Raw genomic sequence first — 10,898 nt, 5'->3', positions numbered from 1 at the left:
ACTTATTGATGTCGAAATTCAATTCAACTGGACTATTGTTCAGTATTACCATTTAACCAAGAATTTCATCATGTTATTCACCATTGTGGGTCAAATATTTTCGAATCCTATTAGAACTCTGTTACTTCATATCAATGTCTCAATTCAATTCGATTACAATTGAACTTGATTTAATAATTTATATTATCTTTGTTAGAAATAGTCAACAGTCATGCTGTTATAACCAAACAACAAGTATGCCACACATTTCCTATTAAATTGGTAACAAGATAGGAATGTCCTCCATGAAACTAGGTCATACAACATTATCCTAAGAAGATATGAATGTCCTCCTTGATACTAGGTCATACAACCTTATCACCTTATCCTCTAGAATCATCTTCTCATCTCATGGGCTCTCTATATATAGAGGCCATTGCATAGCCTTGTAGCAATTAGTTTGATGAATAAAATTTGCTTCTCTCTTAAGTGTTTATTTCTTTTTTTTCCATTGCCAAGTATTTTTGCTTATTTCAAATCTTAGTAAATCTTAGATCTCTTATTTTTATCATGGTATCAGAGCTTCGTTTAGCCAAGTTCAGCTGGAGATTTATTTAGAAGTTCAGCTAGAAATATTGCTAGAGGGTTTTGTTAAAGGAATATATTGCTGGAAATGGTTTGTTTGCAGGGCTAATTTTTTGGAGTGATATTTGGTTGCAAGGCTGTTATGCTGCTGGAATATTGCTAGATTTGTTTGAAGGCTGATTTTTTTGCTAACATGGGTTCTTCAAATGAAGTTTTGCCTATCTTTGATGGAAGTGGTTTTGCAGATTGGAAGATTGTAGTCAAGAATGCTCTAAGAGAGAAGGCTTTATGGAGGATAGTAAATAAAGAAATTGGGGAACCTCAACAAACTGATAAAGAAAAGGAGTTGTGGAAATGTAAGTTGAAGCAAGCTAGAGGTATTATTGGTAAAGCTTTGAGCCCCAATCTAAATAGAAGATTTGTTGATATTGATAACCCAATAGAGCTATGGGAGACCTTAGAAAAAGATTATAAAGATGCAGACATGGCTAGCACGTTTAGTATAGAAGAAAAATTGATGAATTTAAATCCATCTTATTTTGAAAAAATGTCTGATTACTTCAATGAAGTTACTTTTTAAATACTCAGTTTAAAAAAATAGGTGCTGAATATGCAAAAAAGGATTTTCAGTTGATTGCAATGGTTGAAAGTAAGCTTCCCCAGCCATATAAAGTTTTTAAGGAATCAAGGAAAAGGGTTCTTCAACTAAATCCCAATACCCCCCAGCAAACTTTTGATCAATTTTGCAAATCTGTTTTAGATGAAGAAGTTCAGCTTATTAAAGAAGGGCATATTAAGAAGAATCATGCATACACAGCCAAAAGTAAATTTTTTAGAAATGATGGAAAAAAGAATTCGAGAGGAAATAATAAATTTTGAAATTATGAAGGTTCTAATCATTTTTCTAGAAATGATGGTGTAGAAAAGCAAGCTGGAAGAAAGCCTTTTATTTGCAGGTATTGTGGAGGTGAGAATCACATGGAGAAGTTTTGTTTGAAGAAGAGGGACAATGAAAGGCAGCAATATAAGCCCAAGCAAGAAAGGTTTAAGGATGGAAAGAAGGATAATCATAGTTTCGTAGCTATCTCTTTAAAAAGGCAAGAGAAATCAAATGAGGAGGTAATTGCTACACCTAAAAGTAAATCTAGTGTTAGACGGGGATACTTTGCTTCAGATTCTAATAAAGAATGGATTTTAGAGTCAGGGGCATCATCTCACATGACTGGGGATAGATCTTTGTTTATTGATTTTTATGAAGGGAAGAATTCAGATCAAGAAATTTCTATTGGCAATAAAATGAAACTTCCAGTTTTAGGAACAGGAACTGTTAATGTAACACATGGGTCTTTGAAAAATGTTTTATTGGTTAAAGGATTGGGGGTGAATCTTATTTCTATATACAAAATAGTTCAAGCTGGATATGAGTTTTCTGTCAATGCTGATCAAGTTATTGTTAGAGATAGAAAAGACCCAAGCAATATAATTGCTATTGGTAGAGTTGATCATGAAGAGAATCTATTTAAATTTGTGGGGTTTCTTGATGATAAAAAGACACTCTCTCATGCTTTTATTTCTCAGACTGATTATATGTCACAACTTTTGCATGCTAGACTTGGACATTTAAACTATAGAAAATTACAAGATATGGTTAGAATGGATATAGTTAGAGGATTAACAAAAATTTCAGCTTGTGAAGGTGTGTGTGAAGGTTGTGTGTTAGGGAAACATCATCGAGATCCTTTTGATTCAGGTAAAGCATGGAGAGCTAATCATCCATTGCAACTTATTCATATCGATTTATGTGAACCATGATATCCTTCACTTTCAGGTGCTAGGTACCTTCTCACTTTTATTGATGATTATAGTAGGAGAGTATGGGTTTATTTTCTTGAAAGGAAAAAAGAAGTGTTTGAAGTATTTCAAAAGTTTAAGGCATTAGTTAAAAATCAAAGTGGCAAAACAATTAAATGTTTGAGGACAGATAATGGGGGTGAATATTGCAATTATGCTTTTGAGTCATTTTGTGAAAATTATGGTATTAAGGTGCAAAGAATAGTTCCTTATACTCCTCAACAAAATGGGGTGGCTGAACGAATGAATAGAACTCTTTTAGAAATGGCTCATTGTATGTTGCATTTTAAAAGTTTGCATAATAAATTTTGGGGTTTGGCTATTTCTTGTGCTGCACATATTATAAATAGAATCCCCACCAAAGCTCTCACAAATATCACCCTTGAAGAAGCATGGAGTGGTAAGAAACCTCACATTGGATACTTTAAAGTATTTGGGTGTATTGCTTGAGCACACATTCCTGATGCACAAAGGGAAAAGTTAGAACCAAAGAGTCATAAGTGTTTGTTTATGGGTTATACTGAAGAATCAAAGGCTTATAGGTTATATGATTTGACAACAAACAAGGTCTTTGTTAGTAGAGATGTGAAGTTTGATGAGCATTCACAACTTATAGCCACTCCTTCTCACTCTACAACACCAAATGCTTCTCATTTTTCAGATATTTTAGGAGGAAATGGAGACTACATTGATGAGGATGAGTTGTGCACTTCTACAAATGATGAAAATACTAGTGAAAACAACACAACTAATGCTTGTAATCAGACATTTTCTGCAGGTAGTAATGATGAAGAAGATAACTTTACAGCTAGCCAAAAGACAAGGAGTGTTGAAGAAATATATAGGCAAGGCTCAAAGATCCAAGGAAGGAATGGTAGTGCTCTCATGGCCAAAGTATTACAAGTAAATGACCCAAGATCATATGAGGAAGCTAGAGGGAAGAAAGAATGGGAGCAAGCTATGGAAGAAGAATATGATGCTTTGGTAAAAAATAAAACTTGGGAACTTGTGCAACTTCCCAAAGGTAAGAATGTCATTGGTTGTAAATGGATTTATAAAAAAAAATTTAAATTAGATGCTGCTATAGAAAAATTTAAAGCTAGATTGGTTGCTAAGGGATTTAATCAAAAAGAGGGTGTTGATTATGAAGAAAATTTTGCTCCTGTCATTAAAATGAATACAATTAGAATTATTCTTTCTTTGGCTGCAAGTCTTGGGTGGCATATTCATCAAATGGATGTAAAAAATGCTTTCTTAAATGGAAATTTATATGAAGAAATATATATGGGTCAGCCACCAGGTTTTGCAGATCAACAACATCCTAATCTTGTTTGTAGATTAAAGAAGTCACTTTATGGGCTTAAACAAGCACCAAGAGCATGGAATGAGAAGATTGATAGGTATTTTCAGCTTCATGGGTTTCAAAAATGCAAATTAGATCCAAATCTTTATGTGAAGAGAGTGCAAAATGAAATTATTATTGTTGCAGTTTATGTGGATGATTTACTCATAGCTGGACCAAATATTGGGTTAATTAGTGATTTCAAATCACATCTTAAAGGGGCATTTCATATGAGTGATTTCGATGAACTGAATTATTTTCTTGGCTTGCAAATTAGTAGACTTCATGATGGGTTATTTATCTCTCAAGAAAAATATGCTTTGGATCTTTTAGATAAATTTAACATGCTTGAATGTAAGCCAACCCCTACCCCTTTTCAATCTGGAATTAAGCTTACTAAAGAATGTATTTCCAAGAAGGTGGATGCTACTTTATATAGACAGCTTGTTGGTAGCTTGGTTTATCTAACACAGTCTAGACCAAACATTTGTTTTGCAGTCAATTTGGTATCTAGATTTATGCAGGAACCAAAAGAAACTCATTGGTTGGCTGCCAAACGAATTTTACGATACATTTGTGGCACCATTTACTATGGCATTCATTATAGTTACAAGTCTTCAATTTCTTTGACTGCCTTCACAGATTCAGACTGGGGAGGTGACATAGATGATAGAAAATCTACTGGTGGTTATATTTTTCAGCTCGGGTTAGGTCCAATTACATGGAGTAGCAAAAAAAAAACTACTACATCATTGTCCTCATGTGAAGCAGAATATAGAGCAACAAAAGAAGCTAGAAAGGAAGTAGTTTGGATTCGCAACCTTTTATTTGAGCTTGGTTTTGCACAAAGTTCAACTACTCCTTTGTATTGTGATAATCAAAGTGCTATTCAAGTTGCAAATAATCCCATTTTTCATGCTACAACAAAACACATTGAGATTGATGTTCACTATATTTGGGATCTTGTTCAAGCAAATTTTGTTAATCTTCTCTTTTGTCCAAGTGAAGACCAAGTAGCAGATATATTTACTAAGAGTATGCTTGAGGCCAAATTTCTGAAACTACGAGGCATGCTCGGCATGATTGAGGTGAACATTAAGGGGGGATAGTCATGTCATGTTCCCCTCTCTTTCTTTTGTTGTAAATAGGTACCTAACAAGGCTGAATGCTAGGACCTATCCTATCTATATTTTTTATTGTAATTTCTCCCATACATTATCATTAGTGGTAGAAATTAAGGGAGGATGTTAGAAATAGTCAACAGTCATGCTGTTATAACCAAACAACAAGTACGCCACACATTTCTTATTAAATTGGTAACAAGATAGGAATGTCCTCCATGAAACTAGGTCATACAACATTATCCTAAGAAGATACGAATGTCCTCCTTTATACTAGGTCATACAACCTTATCACCTTATCCTCTAGAATCATCTTCTCATCTCATTGGCTCTCTATATATAGAGGCCATTGCATAGCCTTGTAGCAATCAGTTTGATGAATAAAATTTGCTTCTCTCTTAAGTGTTTATTTCTGTTTTTTCCATTGCCAAGTATTTGTGCTTATTTTAGATCTTAGTAAATCTTAGATCTCTTATTTTTATCAATCTTCTTGCAACTCAAATTTTTTGTTTTTTTTTAGACATTGATTTGTGTTGACTTTCTCTTCTTGAAGTTTTCATAATGTTATAATTCGTTGTTAAACGTCATTTTTTCAATACCAACTTGCAGAGATCAATGGAAAATTGCTCAAGCCTTGTAGAGGCAATTAAGAAGGTGATCAGTCAACTCTGTCATCAGTACAAAACTGACAGCAGAGCGATTCAATCTAATCCAGACTAATAAAGAAGTTGGAACTATCAAGGTGCAATGTATTTCTGATTTTCTCATTGATCAGCTGCGCAAATCTAGTCTTGCAGGCCACTCATCCACTGAGTAGCAGCACTGCTTTAAAAGACATTATTTCTAACGTCTCATCCCATGAGGTATATATTTTCTTGGATCGACAAGAAATCAAACCTAAGACCTTTCGCTCGGCCTCTGAGCTATTAACTCTCTTTGCTCCTGAATATTAAACTCTATATTAACTTTCTTTACTCCTATTTAATTTTATCTTTATTAGGATCTTCATAGAAGTAATTAACTACAGGTTTTGGTATTTTAATAGCTGAATATCTACTTTATATGTGACTTGTGACGTGTCTTGTTTTTTTCCTGAATTTTCGTACCTTCTAGACCAAATTTATTCACTTGATGTATTATTTTGTTGAAAAATGGAACAAAAGATCTATTTACATTATTCTGACTAGATCATGCTTTGAAATTGGAGAAATTATTCTTATTTGAAAAAATAAGGATTGATTAATATATTTCTTATTATTAATTTCAATTCTACATTCCAATTTTTCTTCTCACTTAAAATTTCTAGTATCTCTATCATTTTTTAAATAAAAAGGACGCTATTCATGACTAAAAGTTCAACTAAATCCAAAATCTAATAATCATAAACTAGAACTTATTCCAACAATCAATTACCCCTATAGTATTGTGCTATCAATTACCCCTATAGTATTGTGCTTGTAGGTTGTAGACATTTATTATTAATTTGTTGAACTAACACATTTGAACAAAACGATCTTTTCTTGACATTGTAAACCCTCAGCCAAAGCCCACAGATTATTTTATTTGTAGAATATAAGCCTACGTTGAATTATTAAATTGATAGATTTGAACCACTGATGATGTCTTAGGATTAAGATTCTCACTAATGATTTCATCATCTACATTTCTTGAAGGAAAGATGGAGATGAATGACTATGTTTAATGTTTGTTAGAAGAGCTTGGCCACCCGAGAAACAGCTCAGGTGAAAATGGGGAGCAGCAAAATTCTTATAATAGGAGGAACAGGTTATATAGGTCGTCATGTAACCAACGCTAGCCTTGCTCAGGGTCATCCAACTTTCCTCCTCGTGAGGAAATCCACAGTTTTCCAACCAGAGAAGGCTCAGTTGCTCGATTCCTTTAAATCCTCTGGAGCAACTATACTCCATGTAAGTCGTCGATTTCTTCTGATAATTGTTTATTCTTTTATTGCTTTTACTTGGTTTCTTTCTCGACGCACTTGTGAATTAAAAGTCGCCAAACCCTTAAGCTATTTCATTTTAGATCAACATTCCACAGATCAGAAATCCTTTTTTGACCCAGTTATTACCATTTTACTTTTCAGAATCCAAGAATGACTATCCTTATCAGTCAGCTGAACTTTTCATCAATACCCAGCTAGAATACAAAAGCGATCTATTTGATTCCCCATTCCGTAATTTTGAAAGTCTTTTTTAGTTTGGCATCTGAAAAGTCTTTTTATCAATTAAATGGGATTTTCCTGAATACCCATATACAAAAGCGATCTGTTTCATTTATTATCACCATTCCGTAATTTTGAAAGTTTTATTTTAGTTTGGCATCTGAAAAGCCTTTTTATCAATTAAATGGGATTTTCCTGAATACCCATATACAGGGATCTATAGAGGATTATGGAAGCCTAATAGCAGCAATCAAGCTGGTGGATGTGGTCATATCCACCATTAGCACAGATCTGACAGCAGAGCAGTTTAATCTGATCAAGGCTATAAAAGAACTTGGGAACATCAAGGTACAATTTATATAGCATTAATATGAGCTTAGAATTATCATTCTTAATAATAATTGAGAATTATGTTATTATTCAGGTTGATTTAATGGAAAGGGGTTCGAACCAGTACAAAATTTAGAAAGAAAAAGAAAAGGGAGGAACTCAGAAGAAAAAGCTTTTGAACAGAGCAAAAACTGATGGAAATAAAGATCTTTGATCTTCACAAAGATTACATATTTCAAACAGAGTGGTTTAAGAAGGAACCCCAAACCAACTTCCACTGGAAACTGAGTAGCCAAAGAACCTAAAGTGACAATGGGTTTTGAAAGGCTTCCCAAACGCATTTAGCAGTAGAGCCACCATGAAAAGATGTAAATCTCCAACATACTTAGGAGACACAAATCTTTAAAAACATCTGATTTTGAAAGGTGCCCAAAAACCCATTGAACCCAAAAGTACAAAGAAATGAAAACCAATTAACAATGGCTTTTTTTGAAAGGCCTCCCAAAAACTTTTTCCAATAGACCCCATTGAATATAGACAATGTTCAAAATGGATAGAGGCCGCAGAGACCCACAAAGCAACTAGCTTTTTTGAAGGCACTCGATAACCCACTGATCACAAGAGTACAATGAATTGTATAGAAAGTAGAAATTTTAGGAACTAGAATACCATCTAGAAGGAAAGCTAGAACCCAGATTTCCACTGGCCTCCAGAAGGACCAACTGAGAAAATACCCTTTTAAACATCCATAATCTCATTACAACAGCTGATATCTACTTCATTATCACCTGGATAAACCACATGAAAATGGAAAAACAGAGCCCAAAGAGCCAAATATGCATCGAAACAGCAAGAGAAAACCCCACCTCAACAAAAGCCTCATGTGGGAGATTTCAACAAAGAACTAACAAGGCCCATAAGAGAATAAGAGAATAGGATTAAGAGAGAGGAAGGGGAAGATAAAAGGGTAAAAGAAGCATAAAAAATGACTATAGCCCGCCACAACCAAAAACTAATGCCTCAATCTCTCAAAGATAGGTGGGTCTAACCACCCTAAGATCTGCCATCAATAAAACAGAGTCGTGAAAGGTCCAATCTGGGACTAGAAACAACTGCAATAACCTACAGAAGCACAAAGAGATCCCAGGATAAACGTCCAACCTTTCCCTCCATCCCAACCAATGTAGGATGGGGCAAAATACGAACTACCCATTCAACCCATAGGAACAGAGATGTAGAAGAACCACTAAACCTATTGGAAGAGAGATGTAGAAGAACCACTAATCCTTCAGGATCAAATGCAAAAGTAACATAGGAAAACCCAAAATCAACAGCAATAAAAATAACTAAAATAGGAAAGGTAGCCATAATAAAATCTCTTAGGCTAATATGGCTTCTACTACCAAACACAAAAAAGCCACTCACCCATAAGGAGCCTTCTTTAAACAAGAAAAGTCCGTACAACAGCCAAATAATGGAAGACGAAATCAGAAAGGAGGAACCAAAGCTTGGAGGCGGACACAAGGCCTTCAGCAAATTCATGATTTTTTTGACAAAGTCATTTATTCATGCTTCATAAATAGTTGTTCATAAGAGCTCAATCTGAATGAGAAAGAATGGAACACTTAACACTCATTGATTCACAAGGACCCATCTTTTATGAGAATAAACACACTCAGTGATTGTCAAATATTCAGTTTCTTCTCATGTCAAATAGATTCTTGTGAACCACTATTTATGAAATACGGATCAATGATTTTGACTCAAAAACTACACAGATTAATCCTATTAATGATATTACAATTTAACTTGCCATAATAAAATATTTCTTATTTATTAATAATCACGAAATTTATACATAAAATTCAATATGTTCTGCTTCTTTATTGGTTCTTGCAGAGGTTTTTCCCATCAGAGTTTGGGATAGATGTTGATAGAACCCATGCAGTCGAGCCCATAAAAAGCATGTATGATTTGAGGATCAAACTGAGGCGGGCTATTGAAGCAGAAGGTATTCCATATACATATGTTGCTTCCAACTGTTTTGCAGGCTACTTTCTTCCAAACTTTGTGCAGCTTGACCGCATGACCCCTCCAAGAGATAAGGTTGTGATTTATGGAGATGGAAATACTAAAGGTATAAACTACTTATTATCAAAAAATTAATATTATTTATTTTCATTAAGCGAAGCAAGGACTTTGAATAAGGTATTTATTTTCTGTTATGCCAATTCATCTTTCTCGTGAGAATTCAGGTATATATGTGAAAGAGGAAGACATTGGAGCCTATACAATAAAGGCAGTGGATGATCCTAGAACCCTCAATAAGATCCTATACTTGAGGCTTCCCGCAAATACACTTTCATTCAATGAACTTGTTGACCTGTGGGAGAAGAAAATTGGGAAGACACTTGTAAAGGAGTATTTATCCGAGGAGAAGGTTCTTAAATTAATTGAAGGTTAGATTTTATAATTCAATTTTGTTTCTGTTTCTTTTAAATTACATATACTCAGATGAATTTAATCTTTTGACCAATAATATCCCTCTTCCCCCATCACCTAAAATTTGAGAAAAATCCTGTAAAGAAAAGAACCCTTCTTTTAACACTTGGAGAAAAACACTGAAAGTTAAAAAGTGTAAATGTTGATCCTTACATTGGAAACTACTTACAGACAATGCTCCAGTGCTTTGATGATGGTTTGATTTGTTTTTTCTATTAATTGAATTGGCCTAGCTTCTGATATCATGGGAAATGTTTTACAACTTCTTTGTGGGTAATGATTCTATGCAAATTTGGTTGATGATGTAGAGACACCATTTCCAAGCAAAATCAGAATAGCAAGCTTTCACAGTTTGTATGTAAAAGGGGATCAAACCAATTTTGAAATTGGATCTGATGGAGTGGAAGCAACTCAGTTGTACCCAGATGTTGAATACACAACTGTTGATGAGTACCTTAATTCATTTGTTAAAAGAACTTTTGGGGGAGAAATTTGTGTGAGATAGAATGTGGATCAGGATTTGCAGCACACTTTGCACATGGGGGACAAAAATGAATAGATTCCATACAAGTTTACTGATTCTAAATATAGATCTTAACAAACTCTTATCTTATGAAAAAACAGGTTTTTTTAATGTTGCATTTGCTAATTGTTTTAAAATATTCATCGTTGATTTGACGCCAGCATAATTTTCAATTGAGTTATTTATGAGTTTATCATTATGATTATAAAAAATTAAATCATCAATTAAATATTTATATAAAGATTGCTGCACCAAAAAAATTATGTTATAAAAATGATTTTATTAAGATATTTGGCCTGTAAATGTATATTATGATTATTATTATAAACTTTTATTCAATTTTTACTATTATATTTTACTATGTCTAAATAATCTTGCTAAAAGCAATATCACGAATTATCTTTATATTTGACGATAAGAAATATAATCCTTATTTATTTAGAAGGTCAAATTATATATTTATCTCTTATTTTGAGTATTTTT

General features: G+C 33.6%; 1 protein-coding gene across 1 annotated transcript; it reads left to right on the top strand.

Moving 5' to 3' along the window:
• Positions 1 to 6,438: 6,438 nt before the first annotated feature.
• Positions 6,439 to 10,526, top strand: LOC149560072 (phenylcoumaran benzylic ether reductase IRL1-like). The gene is made up of 5 exons (XM_089824499.1): positions 6,439 to 6,806; positions 7,274 to 7,408; positions 9,290 to 9,527; positions 9,646 to 9,849; positions 10,201 to 10,526. The coding sequence occupies exons 1-5, from the start codon at positions 6,627 to 6,629 to the stop codon at positions 10,395 to 10,397; spliced, it is 954 nt and encodes a 317-aa protein (XP_089680625.1). The 5' UTR covers positions 6,439 to 6,626; the 3' UTR covers positions 10,398 to 10,526.
• Positions 10,527 to 10,898: the final 372 nt, after the last annotated feature.

The sequence above is a fragment of the Cupressus sempervirens genome, chromosome 4 (assembly GCF_028749045.1).
Source record: "Cupressus sempervirens isolate cs-2001-9-10 chromosome 4, ASM2874904v1, whole genome shotgun sequence".
NCBI lineage: Eukaryota > Viridiplantae > Streptophyta > Pinopsida > Cupressales > Cupressaceae > Cupressus > Cupressus sempervirens.
This window is presented reverse-complemented; position numbering and strand designations above follow the sequence as displayed.

Excerpts from the sequence above, each read along its gene's own strand:
- LOC149560072 (XM_089824499.1), top strand. The coding sequence starts at position 6,627 with ATGGGGAGCAGCAAAATTCTTATAATAGGAGGAACAGGTTATATAGGT. Across the intron at positions 6,807-7,273 it reads CTGGAGCAACTATACTCCAT|GGATCTATAGAGGATTATGG; the intron begins GTAAGTCGTCGA and ends ACCCATATACAG. Across the intron at positions 9,528-9,645 it reads TGGAGATGGAAATACTAAAG|GTATATATGTGAAAGAGGAA; the intron begins GTATAAACTACT and ends GTGAGAATTCAG.